The sequence below is a fragment of the Salmo salar genome, chromosome 14 (genome assembly GCF_965601325.2).
Source record: "Salmo salar chromosome 14, fSalSal1, whole genome shotgun sequence".
NCBI classification, from domain to species: Eukaryota; Metazoa; Chordata; class Actinopteri; order Salmoniformes; family Salmonidae; genus Salmo; species Salmo salar.
The window spans coordinates 102,253,147-102,272,234 of record NC_138304.1 but is presented as its reverse complement, the minus strand read 5'-3'; the positions used below and the strand labels follow the sequence as shown (position 1 = coordinate 102,272,234).

Sequence of the window (19,088 nt, the reverse complement as noted above, 5' to 3'; positions counted from 1 at the left end):
GTCATGCACAAATTACTTCATTTAATGACTACCAAACACGGTCACTAACCAGCTTTCCACACCAGTAAAGTACAGGCCTCATGGTAAACTTTCCAAACATTGGCTAAAACAGGATATTTTAAGTTGTGGCAGTGAAGTAAACTTGTGGACCTCCCACTATAACAGGGTGGTGAGGTTGCGTTCAATGGAAGGTCTTATACTAATTACATTGGTAACCAGTTTATAATAACAATAAGGCACCTCTGGGGGTTTGATATGGCCGATATACCACGGCGGAGTGCCTGGACACAAACACCCAGAGGTGTCTTATTGTTATTATAAAAACTGGTTACCAATGTAATTAGAGCAGTAAAAATGGTTCAGGGCTCGAACCACCCAGTTTATAATTGCCTTTTGACCGTAATAGGAATCTCATTGAGGTGGGCCGAGTGGCATAATGGTGGGGGGGGGGGGTTTAACCGCAAGAGGTATGCACTCATCACAGCTTTTTAATCAGCAACATCAGTTTTATACTTGCATGGAAAATTGACAAACCAAATGATTGCCTTTATCATTTTTCAAAGAAGAACGAAGTCAATGAGAAATGTATTTTTCTTCTATAAAAGTTATTTTCACAACTGAACACCCAACCAAGCACCATATGTCACCTTACAGTAGAAAATATCAGGGGTTTAAAACGTGAGCTGGTTCCCAACGATGTAGGCTGAAGTTGCCTCTATATGCAGCTCTTGGGGTTTTCCTTGATGGGGAAGCTGAACACACCTTGTCCCAGGGATCATAAGTCAGGAGCATTACTTTCTAGACCGGGTTTTTTTGCAAACAGAATTTGACTAAAACAATTTCAAAACATTGCATACGATCACGTCTTATGTGGGAATACTTGGTGTTTTTACAGTCTTATGTCCAACAATTAATTAAAATAAATTGGGGAGGGGGCGACTACGACAAATTCAGCCTGCCAGTTGGGGAAACTCTGCCCTATGTATGACCTAATAAAAAGACATTTCAACATTGTTACTTTTAGAAATATAAAACAAGGTAAGGAAGAAGCCAGCACGGAGCGCAGTCAGAAACTAACCCTGGGAGAAGAAGAAGCCAGCACAGTCAGAAACTAACCCTGGGAGAAGAGGAAGCCAGCACAGTCAGAAACTAACCCTGGGAGAAGAGGAAGCCAGCACAGTCAGAAACTAACCCTGGGAGAAGAGGAAGCCAGCACAGTCAGAAACTAACCCTGGGAGAAGAGGAAGCCAGCACAGTCAGAAACTAACCCTGGGAGAAGAGGAAGCCAGCACAGTCAGAAACTAACCCTGGGAGAAGAGGAAGCCAGCACAGTCAGAAACTAACCCTGGGAGAAGAGGAAGCCAGCACAGTCAGAAACTAACCCTGGGAGAAGAGGAAGCCAGCACAGTCAGAAACTAACCCTGGGAGAAGAGGAAGCCAGCACAGTCAGAAACTAACCCTGGGAGAAGAGGAAGCCAGCACAGTCAGAAACTAACCCTGGGAGAAGAGGAAGCCAGTACAGTCAGAAACTAACCCTGGGAGAAGAGGAAGCCAGCACAGTCAGAAACTAACCCTGGGAGAAGAGGAAGCCAGCACAGTCAGAAACTAACCCTGGGAGAAGAGGAAGCCAGCACAGTCAGAAACTAACCCTGGGAGAAGAGGAAGCCAGCACAGTCAGAAACTAACCCTGGGAGAAGAGGAAGCCAGCACAGTCAGAAACTAACCCTGGGAGAAGAGGAAGCCAGCACAGTCAGAAACTAACCCTGGGAGAAGAGGAAGCCAGCACAGTCAGAAACTAACCCTGGGAGAAGAGGAAGCCAGCACAGTCAGAAACTAACCCTGGGAGAAGAAGGAAGCCAGTACTGGGAGAAGAGGAAGCCAGCACAGTCAGAAACTAACCCTGGGAGAAGAGGAAAACACAAATGTTGATCCATGATTTAAAATAACTTAGGGATGGTGACTATTGTTCAACTGGGAATGTTTGCAGTGGAAAGTGGATTCCTCTTCATCTGGACTGATCTGAGAAAGCAGTATGGCCTCAGTCTTTTATCAGGGGGATTTGCTTTCATCAAGTCACCTCAGATCAGTGAAAAGAGAGAGAGCGGAAATAAGGTCGAGATTCAATCCAAGCCGTGTTATAGAGCAGTGCACTAGACAGCCGACAACACACCTACAGTAACCGCCTGGAAAACGTCAGCTAGAGTAGTGTGCACACCTTGGACTGAATCCCAACCAGGCTTTTTAGACTATTGAAATGGACCCTACTGCTTTTGATTCTCAGGCTCCATAACTAACATGGTAAAAACAAATAGGTGGCAGAGACATGAGTAAAAAATAAAAATTAAAAGTGCAATTCAACACTGACACAGGCTAAAACATTTGACTGTTTGAGGAAATACTAAAACCGTGTTAAGAGAATAATTTACAGTCCATTTCGATTGCACAACTGGAAACCCATGGATACCTCTGCTGCTTCCACTTCAAGACGTCTTAGTTTCTTCTGTTGGCCTGGTGGTGAAATGAACAAATGCTAGTTGACTGGGCTCAGACTGGATCAGTTACATTTAAACTCAAGTATGTGTTGTGGTCGTGCCTCACCCTGTGGTGTCCATCTTCTCCTCTGTCTCTTTCTCCTCTTTCACATCTGGGGGAAAACAGAAAATGTCAGTGAGGCGTCGCGTCCCGGGCCAGCCAGTCAGTCAGTCAGTGAGGCGTCGCGTCCCGGGCCAGTCAGTCAGTCAGTGAGGCGTCGCGTCCCGGGCCAGTCAGTCAGTCAGTCAGTCAGTCAGTGAGGCGTCGCATCCCGGGCCAGTCAGTCAGTCAGTGAGGCGTCGCGTCCCGGGCCAGTCAGTCAGTCAGTGAGGCGTCGCGTCCCGGGCCAGTCAGTCAGTCAGTGAGGCGTCGCGTCCCGGGCCAGTCAGTCAGTCAGTGAGGCGTCGCGTCCCGGGCCAGTCAGTCAGCCAGTGAGGCGTCGCGTCCCGGGCCAGTCAGCCAGCCAGTCAGTCAGTGAGGCGTCGCGTCCCGGGCCAGTCAGTCAGTCAGTCAGTCAGTGAGGCGTCGCGTCCCGGGCCAGTCAGTCAGTCAGTCAGTCAGTGAGGCGTCGCGTCCCGGGCCAGTCAGTCAGTCAGTCAGTCAGTGAGGCGTCGCGTCCCGGGCCAGTCAGTCAGTCAGTGAGGCGTCGCGTCCCGGGCCAGTCAGTCAGTCAGTGAGGCGTCGCGTCCCGGGCCAGTCAGTCAGTCAGTGAGGCGTCGCGTCCCGGGCCAGTCAGTCAGTCAGTGAGGCGTCGCGTCCCGGGCCAGTCAGTCAGTCAGTGAGGCGTCGCGTCCCGGGCCAGTCAGTCAGTCAGTGAGGCGTCGCGTCCCGGGCCAGTCAGTCAGTCAGTGAGGCGTCGCGTCCCGGGCCAGTCAGTCAGTCAGTGAGGCGTCGCGTCCCGGGCCAGTCAGTCAGTCAGTGAGGCGTCGCGTCCCGGGCCGGGCCAGTCAGTCAGTCAGTCAGTCAGTGAGGCGTCGCGTCCCGGGCCAGTCAGTCAGTCAGTCAGTCAGTGAGGCGTCGCGTCCCGGGCCAGTCAGTCAGTCAGTCAGTGAGGCGTCGCGTCCCGGGCCAGTCAGTCAGTCAGTCAGTGAGGCGTCGCGTCCCGGGCCAGTCAGTCAGTCAGTCAGTAGGAGGCGTCGCGTCCCGGGCCCGTCAGTCAGTCAGTCAGTGAGGCGTCGCGTCCCGGGCCAGTCAGTCAGTCAGTGAGGCGTCGCGTCCCGGGCCAGTCAGTCAGTCAGTGAGGCGTCGCGTCCCGGGCCAGTCAGTCAGTCAGTGAGGCGTCGCGTCCCGGGCCAGTCAGTCAGTCAGTCAGTGAGGCGTCGCGTCCCGGGCCAGTCAGTCAGTCAGTCAGTGAGGCGTCGCGTCCCGGGCCAGTCAGTCAGTCAGTGAGGCGTCGCGTCCCGGGCCAGTCAGTCAGTCAGTGAGGCGTCGCGTCCCGGGCCAGTCAGTCAGTCAGTGAGGCGTCGCGTCCCGGGCCAGTCAGTCAGTCAGTGAGGCGTCGCGTCCCGGGCCAGTCAGTCAGTCAGTGAGGCGTCGCGTCCCGGGCCAGTCAGTCAGTCAGTGAGGCGTCGCGTCCCGGGCCAGTCAGTCAGTCAGTGAGGCGTCGCGTCCCGGGCCAGTCAGTCAGTCAGTGAGGCGTCGCGTCCCGGGCCAGTCAGTCAGTCAGTGAGGCGTCGCGTCCCGGGCCAGTCAGTCAGTCAGTGAGGCGTCGCGTCCCGGGCCAGTCAGTCAGTCAGTGAGGCGTCGCGTCCCGGGCCAGTCAGTCAGTCAGTGAGGCGTCGCGTCCCGGGCCAGTCAGTCAGTCAGTGAGGCGTCGCGTCCCGGGCCAGTCAGTCAGTCAGTGAGGCGTCGCGTCCCGGGCCAGTCAGTCAGTCAGTGAGGCGTCGCGTCCCGGGCCAGTCAGTCAGTCAGTGAGGCGTCGCGTCCCGGGCCAGTCAGTCAGTCAGTGAGGCGTCGCGTCCCGGGCCAGTCAGTCAGTCAGTGAGGCGTCGCGTCCCGGGCCAGTCAGTCAGTCAGTCAGTGAGGCGTCGCGTCCCGGGCCAGTCAGTCAGTCAGTCAGTGAGGCGTCGCGTCCCGGGCCAGTCAGTCAGTCAGTCAGTGAGGCGTCGCGTCCCGGGCCAGTCAGTCAGTCAGTCAGTGAGGCGTCGCGTCCCGGGCCAGTCAGTCAGTCAGTCAGTCAGTGAGGCGTCGCGTCCCGGGCCAGTCAGTCAGTCAGTGAGGCGTCGCGTCCCGGGCCAGTCAGTGAGGCGTCGCGTCCCGGGCCAGTCAGTCAGTCAGTCAGTCAGTGAGGCGTCGCGTCCCGGGCCAGTCAGTCAGCCAGTCAGTCAGTGAGGCGTCGCGTCCCGGGCCAGTCAGTCAGTCAGTGAGGCGTCGCGTCCCGGGCCAGTCAGTCAGTGAGGCGTCGCGTCCCGGGCCAGTCAGTCAGTGAGGCGTCGCGTCCCGGGCCAGTCAGTCAGTCAGTCAGTGAGGCGTCGCGTCCCGGGCCAGTCAGTCAGTCAGTCAGTGAGGCGTCGCGTCCCGGGCCAGTCAGTCAGTCAGTCAGTGAGGCGTCGCGTCCCGGGCCAGTCAGTCAGTCAGTCAGTGAGGCGTCGCGTCCCGGGCCAGTCAGTCAGTCAGTCAGTGAGGCGTCGCGTCCCGGGCCAGTCAGTCAGTCAGTCAGTGAGGCGTCGCGTCCCGGGCCAGTCAGTCAGTCAGTCAGTGAGGCGTCGCGTCCCGGGCCAGTCAGTCAGTCAGTCAGTGAGGCGTCGCGTCCCGGGCCAGTCAGTCAGTCAGTCAGTGAGGCGTCGCGTCCCGGGCCAGTCAGTCAGTCAGTCAGTGAGGCGTCGCGTCCCGGGCCAGTCAGTCAGTCAGTCAGTGAGGCGTCGCGTCCCGGGCCAGTCAGTCAGTCAGTCAGTGAGGCGTCGCGTCCCGGGCCAGTCAGTCAGTCAGTCAGTGAGGCGTCGCGTCCCGGGCCAGTCAGTCAGTCAGTGAGGCGTCGCGTCCCGGGCCAGTCAGTCAGTCAGTGAGGCGTCGCGTCCCGGGCCAGTCAGTCAGTCAGTGAGGCGTCGCGTCCCGGGCCAGTCAGTCAGTCAGTGAGGCGTCGCGTCCCGGGCCAGTCAGTCAGTCAGTGAGGCGTCGCGTCCCGGGCCAGTCAGTCAGTCAGTGAGGCGTCGCGTCCCGGGCCAGTCAGTCAGTCAGTGAGGCGTCGCGTCCCGGGCCAGTCAGTCAGTCAGTGAGGCGTCGCGTCCCGGGCCAGTCAGTCAGTCAGTGAGGCGTCGCGTCCCGGGCCAGTCAGTCAGTCAGTGAGGCGTCGCGTCCCGGGCCAGTCAGTCAGTCAGTGAGGCGTCGCGTCCCGGGCCAGTCAGTCAGTGAGGCGTCGCGTCCCGGGCCAGTCAGTCAGTCAGTGAGGCGTCGCGTCCCGGGCCAGTCAGTGTGTTAGTTTACCTTTCTTCTCCTCTGCCTCCTTCTCTTTCTCTTCCTCAGTCTTGACTCGCTTGGTCTTCTTGTGGTTGGCAGCGTTCCTCCTTCCCCCTCCTCCCTGTCCCTCATCCTCAGAGTCAGAGAACTCCTCTTCACAAGCTATCCTCTTATCATGGGCCCGGACTACACAGGAAAAAAAACACACCCAGTTCAGTAAGAGATTCATAAACACATGTACTAAACAGTGGTGAGAGTGAGACAGTACTCTTGTTGGAGGAGCTAGTGTGTGTAGTTACTGGAGATGCGTTTGTCAGGGTCCTCGTCCTCCTCATCTCCAGAGTCCGGGTGTGGAGCGTCTTCAGGGATGGCCTGCATCTGGACCCCCGGGGCGTGGGGCAGCATACGCAGGTTCTCAAACAACCTCTGTCTGGGGAGGGAGAGATATGCTTAGTATGTACACTAACGGTCAAACGTTTTAGAACACCTACAAGGGTTTTTATTTTTACTATTTTCTACAGTGAAGACATCAAAATATATATTTTAGATTCTTCAAAGTAGCCACCCTTTGCCTTCAGAGCTTTGCACACTCTTGGCATTCTCTCAACCAGCTTCATGAGGTAGTCACCAGGAATGCAATGGTAAAGGTTAATTTGTGGAGTTTCTTTCCTTCTTAATGCATCTGAGCCAATCAGTTGTGACAAGATAGGGGGGGGTATACAGAAGATTTACCAAGTAGGGCTGTCTTCTGTATACCCCCCTACCTTGTACCAGTTGTCTCAACACAACTGATTGGCTCAGACGCATTAAGAAGGAAAGAAATTCCACATTAACTTTTACCAAGGCACACCTGTTAATTGAAATGCATTCCAGGTGACTACCTCATGAAGCTGGTAGAGAGAATGCAAAGCTGTCAAAGGCAAAGGGTGGCTATTTGAAGAACCTCAAATATATATTGATTTCTTTAACACTTTTTTGGTTACTACATGATTCCATAGTTTCTTTTTACGTAGCTTAGGCCTACTGGTTGTATGACTTGGGATCTATCGTCCCACAGTGTTTGGAGTAGGCCATTTATTTCACACAGAACGACAAGCTGACCAATAGAGTAGGTCAACTATGGTACTATGGGGGAATAGTAGATTAGACCTAGTGATTGTCTTGTTGCCTGAGGAAAAGTAACCTAAATGTGGACAGTTATTGTAACGTCTTCGGAAATCAGTAAGAAGGACGTGAGCCATTGCATCCTCTGTCAAGATGAATAACCGTGATTTCTGTCATTCTGAGAATCATGTGTGGACACCATAATTTATTTAACCAGGTAGGCTAGTTGAGAACAAGTTCTCATTTACAATTGCGACCTGGCCAAAATAAAGCAAAGCAGTTCGACACAACACAGAGTTACACATGGAGTAAAACAAACCTACAGTCAATAATATAGTAGAAAAATAAGTCTATATACAAAGTGAGCAAATGACGTGAGATAAGGGAGGTAAAGGCAAAGGCCATGGTGGCAAAGTAAATACAATATAGCAAGTAAAACACTGGAATGGTAGATTTGTAGTGGAAGAAAGTGCAAAGTAGAAATAATGGGGTACAAAGGAGCAAAATAAATAAATAAATAAATACAGTAGGGGAAGAGGCAGTTGTTTGGGCTAAATTATAGATGGGCTATGTACAGGTGCAGTAATCTGTGAGCTGCTCTGACAGCTGGTGCTTAAAGCTAGTGAGGGAGATAAGTGTTTCCAGTTTAGATTTGTGTAGTTCGTTCCAGTCATTGGCAGCAGAGAACTGGAAGGAGAGGCGGTCGAAGGAGGAATTGGCTTTGGGGATGACCAGAGAGATATACCTGCTGGAGCGCATGCTACAGGTGGGTGCTGCTATGGTGACCAGCGAGCTGAGATAAGGGGGAACTTTACCTAGCAGGGACTTGTAGATGATCTAGAGCCAGTGGGTTTGGCGACGAGTATAAAACGAGGGCCAGCCAACGAGAGCGTACAGGTCGCAGTGGTGGCTAGTATATAGGGCTTTCGTGACAAAACGGATGGCACTGTGATAGACTGCATCCAATTTATTGAGTAGGGTATTGGAGGCTATTTTGTAAATGACATCGCTGAAGTCCAGGATCGGTAGGATGGTCAGTTTTACGAGGGTATGTTTGGCAGCATGAGTGAAAGATGCTTTGTTGCGAAATAGGAAGCCAATTCTAGATTTCACTTTGGAGATGTTTGATGTGAGTCTGGAAGGAGAGCTTACAGTCTAACCAGACACCTAGGTATTTGTAGTTGTCCACATATTCTAAGTCAGAACCATCCAGAGTAGTGATGCTGGACGGGTGGGCAGGTGCGGGCAGCGATCGGTTGAAGAGCATGCATTTAGTTTTACTTGTATTTAAGAGCAGTTGGAGGCCACGGAAGGAGAGTTGTATGGCATTGAAGCTCGTCTGGAAGGTTGTTAAGTGTCCAAAGAAGGGCCAGAAGTGTACAGAATGGTGTCGTCTGCGTAGAGGTGGATCAGAGACTCACCAGCAGCAAGAGTGACATCATTGATGTATACAGAGAAAAGAGTCAGCCCAAGAACTGAACCCTGTGGAACCCCCATAGACCCTACCAGAGGCCCGGACAACAGGCCATCCGATTTGACACATTGAACTCTATCAGAGAAGTAGTTGGTGAACCAGGCGAGGCAATCATTTGAGAAACCAAGGCTCTTGAGTCTGCCAATGAGGTGATTGACCTGGCCAAGGCTTTCGACTCTGTCAATGAATATGGCTGCACAGTATTGTTTATCGATGGTGGTTAAGATATCATTTAGGACCTTGAGCGTGGCTGAGGTGCACTCATAACCAGCTCCGAAACCAGATTGCATAGAGGAGAAGGTGCGGTGGGATTCGAAATGGTCGGTAATCTGTTTGACTTGGCTTTCGAAGACTATAGAAAGGCAGGGTAGGATAGATATAGGTCTGTAGCAGTTTGAGTCAAGAGTGTCACCTCCTTTGAAGAGGGGGATGACCGCAGCTGCTTTCCAATCTTTGGGAATCTCAGACGACACGAAAGAGAGGTTGAACAGGCTAGTAATAGGGGTTGCATCAATTTCGGCAGATGATTTCTAAAATTAAGAGTCCAGATTGTCTAGCCCGGCTGATTTGTAGGGGTCCAGATTTTGCAGCTCTTTCAGAACATCAGCTATCTGGATTTGGGGGAAGGAGAAATGGTGAAGGCTTGGGCGAGTTGCTGTGAGGGGTGCAGTGCTGTTGACCGGGGTAGGGGTAGCCAGGTGGAAAGCATGGCCAGCCGTAGAAAAATGCTTTGTGAAAATCTCAATTATAGCAGATTTATCGGTGGTGACAGAGTTTCCTATCCTCAGTGCAGTGGGCAGCTGGGAGGAGGTGCTCTTATTCTCCAAGGACTTTACAGTGTCCCAGAACTTTTTTGAGTTTGTGTTGCAGGAAGTAAATTTCTGCTTGATAAAGCTAGCCTTGGCTTTTCTAACTTCCCTGAAAAGTTGCATATCACGGGGGCTGTTCGATGCTAATGCAGAATGCCACAGGATGTGTGTGTTGGTTAAGGGCAGTCAGGTCTGGAGAGAACCAAGGGCTATATCTGTTCCTGGTTCTAAATTTCTTGAAAGGGGCATGCTTATTTAAGATGGTGAGGAAAGCATTTAAAAAAAATAACCAGGCATCCTCTACTGACGGGATGAGGTCAATATCCTTCCAGGATACCAGGGCCAGGTCGATTAGAAAGGCTTGCTCGTTGAAATGTTTCAGGGAGCGTTTGACAGTGATGAGTGGAGGTCGTTTGACCGTTGACCCATTACCGATGCAGGCAATGATCGCTGAGATATTGGTTGAAAACAGCAGAGGTGTATTTAGAGGGCAAGTTGGTTAGGATGATATCTATGAGGGTGCCCGTGTTTACAGCTTTGGGGTTGTACTTGGTAGGTTCATTGATAATTTGTGTGAGATTGAGGGCATCAACCTTAGATTGTTGGATGGCCGGGGTGTTAAGCATGTCTCAGTTTAGGTCACCTAGCAGCACGAACTCTAAAGATAGATGGGGGGCAATCAGTTCACATATGGTGTCCAGAGGGTGGTCTATAGCAGGCGGCAACGGTGAGAGACTTGTTTTTGGAGAGGTGGATTTTTAAAAGGAGAAGTTCATTGTTTGGGTACAGAACTCTGCAGGCTCTCTCTGCAGTAGATTGCAACACCGCCCCCTTTGGCCGTTCTATCTTGTCTGAAAATGTTGCAGTTAGGGATGGAGATTTCAGAGTTTTTGGTGATCTTCCTAAGCCACGATTCAGACACGGCTAGGACATCCAGGTTGGCAGAGTGTGCTAAAGCAGTGAATAAAACAAACTTAGGGAGGAGGCTTCTAATGTTAACATGCATGAAACCAAGGCTATTACGGTTACAGAAGTCATCAAAAGCGCCTGGGGAATAGGAGTGGAGCTAGGCACTGCAGGGCCTGGATTCCCCTCTACATCGATAGAGGAGGAGTAGGATAAGGCTAAAAGCCATGAGAATTGGTCGTCTAGGACATCCGGAACAGAAAGTAAAAGGAGCAGGTTTCTGGGGGCGATAAAATAGCTTCAAGGTATAATGTACAGACAAAGGTATGGTAGGACGTGAATACAGTGGAGGTAAACATGATGAGAGAGACATTGTCTCTAGAAACATAATTGAAACCAGGTGATGTCATCGCATGTGTGGGTGGTGGAACTGAAAGGTATAATGAGCAAGGCTCGAGGCTCTACAGTGAAATAAGCCAATAAACACTAACCAGAACAGCAATGGACAAGGCATAATGGACATTTAGGAGAGGCATGCTTAGCCAAGTGATCAAAGGGGTCCAGTGAGTAGTGAGGTCGGTTGCGGTCACGGCGATTCAGACAGCTAGCCGGGCCATTGGTAGGAAGCTAGCAGAAGACAGAGGGGGGTCTGTTTTTAGCCACCTCGTGCGTATCCGTCGGTAGATTAGTGAGGTTCCGTGTGGTAGAGGGGAGCAATCCAATTGGCAAAAATAGTTTGTGGCCCAAGAAAAATTGTCCGATAGCAGCTGATAAGACAGCTAACGGTTAGCGGGCCGGCAGATGGGCGTTCAGGTTACGTCGCGACGGAGGGGCCAGTTGGATAATTCCCTCGGGGCAGATAACGTCAGTGGTCAAGTCGTGAAGACCCGATGGGGCTCCGCAGTAAAACGGGTCCGGATAGGTGATCGTAGCCCAGGAGTGGCTGATGGAACTCTTCAGCTGGCTAGCTCCGGAATAATTGATGTTAGCTCCGGGACCGACGTTAGCCAATAGTCACTCGGATAGCAGCTAGCTAGCTGCAAGATCCAGGTGTAAATGTCCAGAGCTTGCGGTAGAAATCCAGGGATATGGAGAGAAAATAGGTCCGGTATGCTCTGGTCTGAATCACGTTGTACAAAACTGGCAATTAGCTTTTCCAGCTAAAGGATAGCTGATGACAGCCAACCTCCGGCCGGCTAGCCAACCTCCGGCCGGCTAGCCAACCTCCGGCCGGCTAGCCAACCTCCGGCCGGCTAGCCAACCTCCGGCCGGCTAGCCAACCTCCGGCCGGCTAGCCAACCTCCGGCCGGCTAGCCAACCTCCGGCCGGCTAGCCAACCTCCGGCCGGCTAGCCAACCTCCGGCCGGCTAGCCAACCTCCGGCCGGCTAGCCAACCTCCGGCCGGCTAAGCCAACCTCCGGCCGGCTAAGCCAACCTCCGGCCGGCTAGCCAACCTCCGGCCGGCTAGCCAACCTCCGGCCGGCTAGCCAACCTCCGGCCGGCTAGCCAACCTCCGGCCGGCTAGCCAACCTCCGGCCGGCTAACCAACCTCCGGCCGGCTAACCAACCTCCGGCCGGCTAACCAACCTCTGGCTATTTCAGATTTGAGGTAAATACCAATTTAAAAAGAAAAAAGTTGAGGCGGGTTGCAGGAGAGTGTTTTGAAGTTGAGTTTTTAGAAAGAAATATACTGCTCAAAAAAATAAAGGGAACACTTAAACAACACATCATAGATCTGAATGAAAGAAAATCTTATGAAATACTTTTTTCTTTACATAGTTGAATGTGCTGACAACAAAATCACAAAAATAATCAATGGAAATCCAATTTATCAACCCATGGAGGTCTGGATTTGGAGTCACACTCAAAATTAAAGGGGAAAACCACACTACAGGCTGATCCAACTTTGATGTAATGTCCTTAAAACAAGTCAAAATGAGGCTCAGTAGTGTGTGTGGCCTCCACGTGCCTGTATGACCTCCCTACAACGCCTGGGCATGCTCCTGATGAGGTGGCGGATGGTCTCCTGAGGGATCTCCTCCCAGACCTGGACTAAAGCATCCGCCAACTCCTGGACAGTCTGTGGATGGAGCGAGACATGATGTCCCAGATGTGCTCAATTGGATTCAGGTCTGGGGAACGGGCGGGCCAGTCCATAGCATCAATGCCTTCCTCTTGCAGGAACTGCTGACACACTCCAGCCACATGAGGTCTAGCATTGTCTTGCATTAGGAGGAACCCAGGGCCAACCGCACCAGCATATGGTCTCACAAGGAGTCTGAGGATCTCATCTCGGTACCTAATGGCAGTCAGGCTACCTTTGGCGAGCACATGGAGGGCTGTGTGGCCCCCCAAAGAAATGCCACCCCACACCATGACTGACCCACCGCCAAACCGGTCATGCTGGAGGATGTTGCAGGCAGCAGAACGTTCTCCACGGCATCTCCAGACTCTGTCGCACAAAGGCGGAGGTAGCGGTCCTGCTGCTGGGTTGTTGCCCTCCTACGGCCTCCTCCACATCTCTTGATGTACTGGCCTGTCTCCTGGTAGCGCCTCCATGCTCTGGACACTACGCTGACAGACACAGCAAACCTTCCTGCCACAGCTCGCATTGATGTGCCATCCTGGATGAGCTGCACTACCTGAGCCACTTGTGTGGGTTGTAGACTCCGTCTCATGCTACCACTAGAGTGAAAGCACCGCCAGCATTCAAAAGTGAGCAAAACATCAGCCAGGAAGCATAGGAACTGAGAAGTGGTCTGTGGTCCCCACCTGCAGAACCACTCCTTTATTGGGGGTGTCTTGCTAATTGCCTATAATTTGCACAACAGCATGTGAAATTGATTGTCAATCAGTGTTGCTTCCTAAGTGGACAGTTTGATTTCACAGAAGTGTGATTGACTTGGAGTTACATTGTGTTGTTTAAGTGTTCCCTTTATTTTTTTGAGCAGTGTATATAAAAAGATATGCGAAGAAAATATGTAAATATATATACACACGGGACACGACAAGACGAGGACGTCTGACTGCTATGCCATAATCAGGTTACCAATGCATACGGGTCCAGTTAATGTATAGTCAAATATCCAGCACCACATTTTCCTAACAGAAACCCTGCTGTGTTGCTGTGTGGGAGTGCAGTGGCTGTCTGTGTAACTTACTTGATCTTCTCCAGGTAATCATTGGTGTTCTGGTTGGTCATGTTAGACGGGCTGATGTGGAGCTTGAAGTCAGGACCAAAGTACTCAAAGTAATCATTGTAAGGCAGCTCTGATAGGACGAGAGAGACGTTATAAAGTCAAAACGTGAAGCAGAGAGACTGAGATCTTACTCTGTTGCTTAATGGTAGAATGAGATGCGTTTGTACATACCGTGAGGTATAATGCTTGTTGTGTGTGTGTGTGTGTGTGGTGTGTGTGTGTGTGTGTGTGTGTGTGTGTACCGTTAGGTATGGTGCTGTCCAGAGCCACGGCGGTCTCGTAGGTCCAGCAGCGGGCCACGTTACGGATGGTATAACCTCCACCACCCAACATCAGCAGAGGCAGGTTGAAACTCTTCATGTACTCAACACACTTAGCATGACCTGAAACGGCATCAACGTTCAAAACATTTATTGTCCATTCTTCTGGAATGGAAACGTGTCTTCATATGCATGTGGCTCACGCCTGGCAGGCAGACAGACAGACCGCCAGAGCGCCTGGCAGACAGACAGGCAGGCAGACAGACCGCCAGGCAGGCAGGCAGGCAGACCGCCAGAGCGCCAGGCAGGCAGGCAGGCAGACCGCCAGAGCGCCAGGCAGGCAGGCAGACAGACCGCCAGGCAGACAGACAGACAGACCGCCAGGCAGACAGACAGACAGACAGACCGCCAGGCAGACAGACCGCCAGGCAGGCAGGCAGGCAGACCGCCAGGCAGGCAGGCAGACAGACCGCCAGGCAGGCAGACCGCCAGGCAGGCAGACCGCCAGGCAGGCAGGCAGACAGACCGCCAGGCAGGCAGACCGCCAGACCGCCAGGCAGGCAGACCGCCAGAGCGCCAGGCAGGCAGGCAGACAGACAGACCGCCAGGCAGACAGAGCGCCAGGCAGGCAGACAGACAGAGCGCCAGGCAGGCAGACAGTATACTAAACAAGCCTACACATTAATACCAACACCGTTGGAGCAGTATCATTGAGACAAAAAAAAAAAAGTTAACTACAATTATTCCAGTCTTACTGTACACCACACGTCACCTGAAAACACAAAGTGTTGAGTAAAATGTGTGTTACCTTTGATGGTCAGGTTGAAGCAGCCAAGCCTGTCTCCTGAGAGAGAGTCCGCTCCACACTGTAACACTACAGCACTGGGCTGAAACATCTCCATCACTTTAGCCATCACCTAGCAACACACACACACACACACACACACACATTGATTACAAAAAATAAAAAAAAGTTACCTTGTGTGTTTGTGTGGAACCAAAACACAGAATGACTTGCAGCAGGAGACTTACAGGTTTGAAGATGGCTTCATAAGACTCGTCGTCGATGCCGTCTCTGAGAGGGTAGTTTACAGCATAGTACTTCCCCTTCCCTGCTCCAATGTCCTAAAAAAACAACACACCTTATTGTACATTCTGGAATAGAGAAATGACTGAAATATAGGCAGACAATCCAACACTGAAGAAGGAAGTGTAATCATACACAAAGGAACACACTGAAATATACTTCCCTTATTTCTGACTCCCCCACACACTCACCCTCAGGTCTCCTGTGCCTGGGAAGTATTCTCCCAGAGCGCGCGCACACACACACACACACCACCTCAGGTCTCCTGTGCCTGGGAAGTATTCTCCCAGAGCACACACACACACACACACACACACACACAGGTCTCCTGTGCCTGGGAAGTATTCTCCCAGAGCGCACACACACTCACCCTCAGGTCTCCTGTGCCTGGGAAGTATTCTCCATACTTGTGGAAGGAGACAGTCATGACCCGGTCTGTGGTGAAGAAAGCCTCTTCCACTCCGTCTCCATGGTGAATGTCGATGTCTATGTACAACACCCTCTGGTGGTACCTGATAGGACAGACGAGGAAACTCATTACAAACTTTACAATATTGTTAAATCATCAGGTATCCTATGGAAAGAAGAAGGGCCACAGTCAGGTTGTCACACCAGAAGTGAATGGTTATCTGTAGGAGGAACATATATGGTGGAGTCAATTAACGTTGGATATGAACCAGGGGGCTTGGAATGTTACTGTGTGAGGGAAAGGCAATCACATGTTTGTGGTCACTGATAAGGATGGAGAGCAGTGAGGACCGGGGGGGGGGGGGGGGGGGGCGGCACACAAAGGGCTCTTACTTGAGCAGCTCCAGGATGGCGAGGACTATGTCGTTGACGTAGCAGAACCCAGAGGCCTCAGACTTCTTGGCGTGATGGAGTCCTCCGGCCCAGTTGATGGCGATGTCCGTCTGCTGCTTGTTCAGCTTCACTGCCCCCGCTACACACACAGAGAGGACAGAGACAGTCAATAAGGAGCGAGAGAGGACAGAGACAGTCAATAAGGAGCGAGAGAGAGGACAGAGACAGTCAATAAGGAGCGAGAGAGAGGACAGAGACAGTCAATAAGGAGCGAGAGAGAGGACAGAGACAGTCAATAAGGAGCGAGAGAGAGGACAGAGACAGTCAATAAGGAGCGAGACAAACGAGAGAGGAGATGAGACTTACCGACAGAGCCTCCCGTTGAGAGCTGACAGAACTCAAACAGGCCATCAAACACTGGGCAGTCCTCTCCTACATTAACTGTTACAGAACAGCAAGGATAGAAGACATTCATTTGAGATTTGATTGAATCCTGCACATTTGTTCCAATGCATAAAGCACTACCTAAACAGATGTGAGTGTGGAGTACAGTCTAAAGTCAGCTCAACATTAGCCCATATGAAAACGTATGGCAAACAAGTTATTAAAACGTATGGCAAACAAGTTATTAAAACGTATGGCAAACTTTGGTTTTGGGGTGAACTATCCCTTAAAAAAAAAAAAACACATAGGGCGCCCCACCTAAACAATGCTAGGGGAAACACTGTCTGCTACTTACATCTCTGCATCTGCTTGCTGTGTTCTGACATGTTGTCCGGCCGGATGGAACGCAGGAACTTGATGTAGTCGTCACTGTGGTACTTGGTCATCTCCTCTCCATTGGCCTTGTGAGGTCTCTGGAGGACAGAGGAAACCATAAGGTCTGAAAATGTCAGTTTTAAAAGTCGAAAACTCCACCATTACCTGGTTGCTAAAAACGGTCCCCTAATTTCAGCTTATATTTTCAATAACCCAAAATATATGGAAGGTCAGAAAACTTGTCGTCCACAACTATCCATCTAGATCTTTATAAGTCTATAGGACTTTGGAACAGCTCCACTATACAGAAAGTTACTTTGGACCTGTAGTGTATAAGTGTGTTGAAGAATTAGGAGTCCACTCGTATCAGCTTCAGTCCTATACCATATATTTATATCATGTTTTTATTTAACTAGGCAAGTCAGTTATGAGAAGAAGAAAAATTCTTATTTACAATGACTGCCTACCACGGCCAAACCCTAACGACACTGGGCCAATTGTGCGCCGCCCTATGGGGGACTCCCAATCACGACCGGTTATGATACAGCCTGGAATCGAACCAGGGTCTGTAGTGACACCTCTAGCACTGAGATGCAGTGCCTTAGACCGCTGCGCCATCCTCTATAGACCCATCTCTTGGCCACGTACTGAAAAGTAACGCTTTGGCTTATTTGATGCTTGGGATTCTTTTTTTAAATATGGTTAATGTGTGCATCACTAACAGGATGTTTGTAAAAAAATAAATAAAATAGTGTATAAATCCCCTGTAGCTGTTATACTTACATATATCTCCATCTTCCTGTACAGCCCATAGTTGAGCAGGAGGTTGTGGGTCATACGGATCCTGTGGGGTTTCATGGGATGACCCTGGCCATAGTAATAATTCCCGACGTCGCCTGGGGGAAGAGGAAATGAGGTTTAGACAAACTACTGAGAGACAACAAAACCACATTTCTCTCCCCTAGCCTCAGAGATAGGGTATGTAACTCTGTTCTTAACATGTGTCATTTAGCTGTATGCGCTTATCCAGAGCGACTTAACAGGAACAATAAGGGCACCGACTGACTTTTCACCTGGTCGCCTCTGGGATTCGAACCAGCAACCTTTCGATGACTGGCCTTCCAAGGCTCTTAACCGCTAGGCTAACTGTCGCTTTAAGTGCCGGCTTTTGTTCCAGGCTAGCACTATCACGCCTGAATCACACATGCAGCCTGGTAGCTTACACAGCACGAAACACAAATTATAATAGTAATCAAATGGCCAGCCTCTGAAAAGTGATCTGAATCTCCATGGACGACACAGGCTCAAATTACTGGATCACCACACACACACACACACACACACACACTTGACTATACAACACCGCTAGCTACATGATAACCCCACTTTACTAAACAAATGGTGTAGCTAAATAAGAAGAGGCAGTTTGTGATTCAAAGACTCATTCCTAACCATCCCTAGTTTTCTTTCTGCAAACTAGACAGTTACTAGCTAGCTAGCGAGCTAAAGACATTAGCTAGCTAGCCTAGTTGCCGCAAATTAAAAGCATCAACTTGCTAGCTAGCGAGCTAGCTATCGGCAATTCAGCTAATTGAAAAATAATAAAAACGATAATCTCAGGTTGCTTTGGCTAGCTAACCAAAACCTTATTCCTAACCAGGTAACGTTCGCTAGCTAGCAACTAACTTAGCTAGCAAGCTAACCACTCGGCAGCTACAGTAACGTTAGCTAGCTAGCAACTAACTTAGCTAGCAAGCTAACCACTCGGCAGCTACAGTAACGTTAGCTAGCTAGCAGCTAACTCGCCTACGGCACTTCTTTCAAGGTGGAACAACAACAAAAAAATCCCTTTTATCGAGCACCAAATCCTCGCCAATACAATAAATAATATTGCAGACAACACTTAAGCTACATAACATTAAATCTTACCATCATAATAATAGCAAACTTTCTTCTTTGTTCCTCCTGCAGACGAGAGCGCCATTTTACTCCAATTAGCACAGCGCAGTTCTTTGTGTCCACACGGGATAATTTACACTGTCGTCTCGTCCAATCACCGAGGCCTGCTGGGCTCGAAGGCGTTGTTTCCTGTCTGCACTGTTCACTGCTCTGTGGTGCCAGAGATGTGCTTCTAACAAGCTTTCAACAATATGTGGAATAAATACATGCTCATATAAATTCCTCATATTGCTGTATGATGAACGACAAAAAAAAAGTTGTTCCACCTACACTGCAAGACTAACGATCTTGCGCATAATCGACACATTCCTTGTGAAATGATCTTGCACAATATTGTTTCTCTCACATTGAGCTGTATATTGTGGTACATGGGCAAAATGATGATGGTGATGATAGTCTAGTACATTAACCTTTATACATCATTTTTAATAGTTCAACTTTTAGCCACCAGATGGTTCCACTGTACTACAATAAGCTAAATCTGCTCAGCTTTGCATGTGTGTGTTGCTTATAAAAAAGCTTCCCACAGTTTCAAACTATAGTCCTACTATCTCTGGCATTATACCTATCTGAACAACAGCATACATGTTCGCTACCCAACCCTTCTTAAAGGGGAAGTTCAGTATCGGTGCTGAAATCATCCTGGCATAAGTGACATAAATGGTCTGCTTTATTTTTTGGAACTCAGTCTGGGTCTCAATATGTGTTTCTATTGTTATTTCAGTCACCGACAGTCACTCTGCTGTAAAATTTAACAGTTTATGTCTCTGCCTCCATGTCAAAATCAAAACAAATCAAATT

At 50.3% G+C, this 19,088-nt stretch overlaps 1 protein-coding gene across 1 annotated transcript; it reads right to left on the bottom strand.

Annotated features, from left to right (window-relative positions):
• Position 1: 1 nt before the first annotated feature.
• LOC106570688 (putative histone deacetylase 1-B) lies at positions 2-18,409 on the bottom strand. The gene is made up of 14 exons (XM_014143161.3): positions 18,258-18,409; positions 17,112-17,224; positions 16,309-16,426; positions 15,936-16,010; positions 15,570-15,708; positions 15,139-15,280; positions 14,714-14,806; positions 14,490-14,598; positions 13,664-13,804; positions 13,383-13,491; positions 6,228-6,358; positions 5,956-6,114; positions 2,599-2,644; positions 2-2,508 (listed from the first exon to the last, which is right to left on the bottom strand). Exons 1-14 carry the CDS (start codon positions 18,310-18,312, stop codon positions 2,481-2,483), a joined length of 1,458 nt encoding a protein of 485 aa, XP_013998636.1. The 5' UTR covers positions 18,313-18,409; the 3' UTR covers positions 2-2,480.
• Between the last annotated feature and the right edge of the window lie 679 nt (positions 18,410-19,088).

Bases quoted from the DNA above. Each gene is read 5' to 3' on its own strand.
- LOC106570688 (XM_014143161.3), bottom strand. From the start codon at position 18,312: ATGGCGCTCTCGTCTGCAGGAGGAACAAAGAAGAAAGTTTGCTATTAT. The intron at 16,427-17,111 runs GTAAGTATAACA...TCTGTCCTCCAG, and splicing joins ACAGGAAGATGGAGATATAT to AGACCTCACAAGGCCAATGG. The intron at 15,709-15,935 runs GTAAGTCTCATC...CTGTGTGTGTAG, and splicing joins CTCAACGGGAGGCTCTGTCG to CGGGGGCAGTGAAGCTGAAC.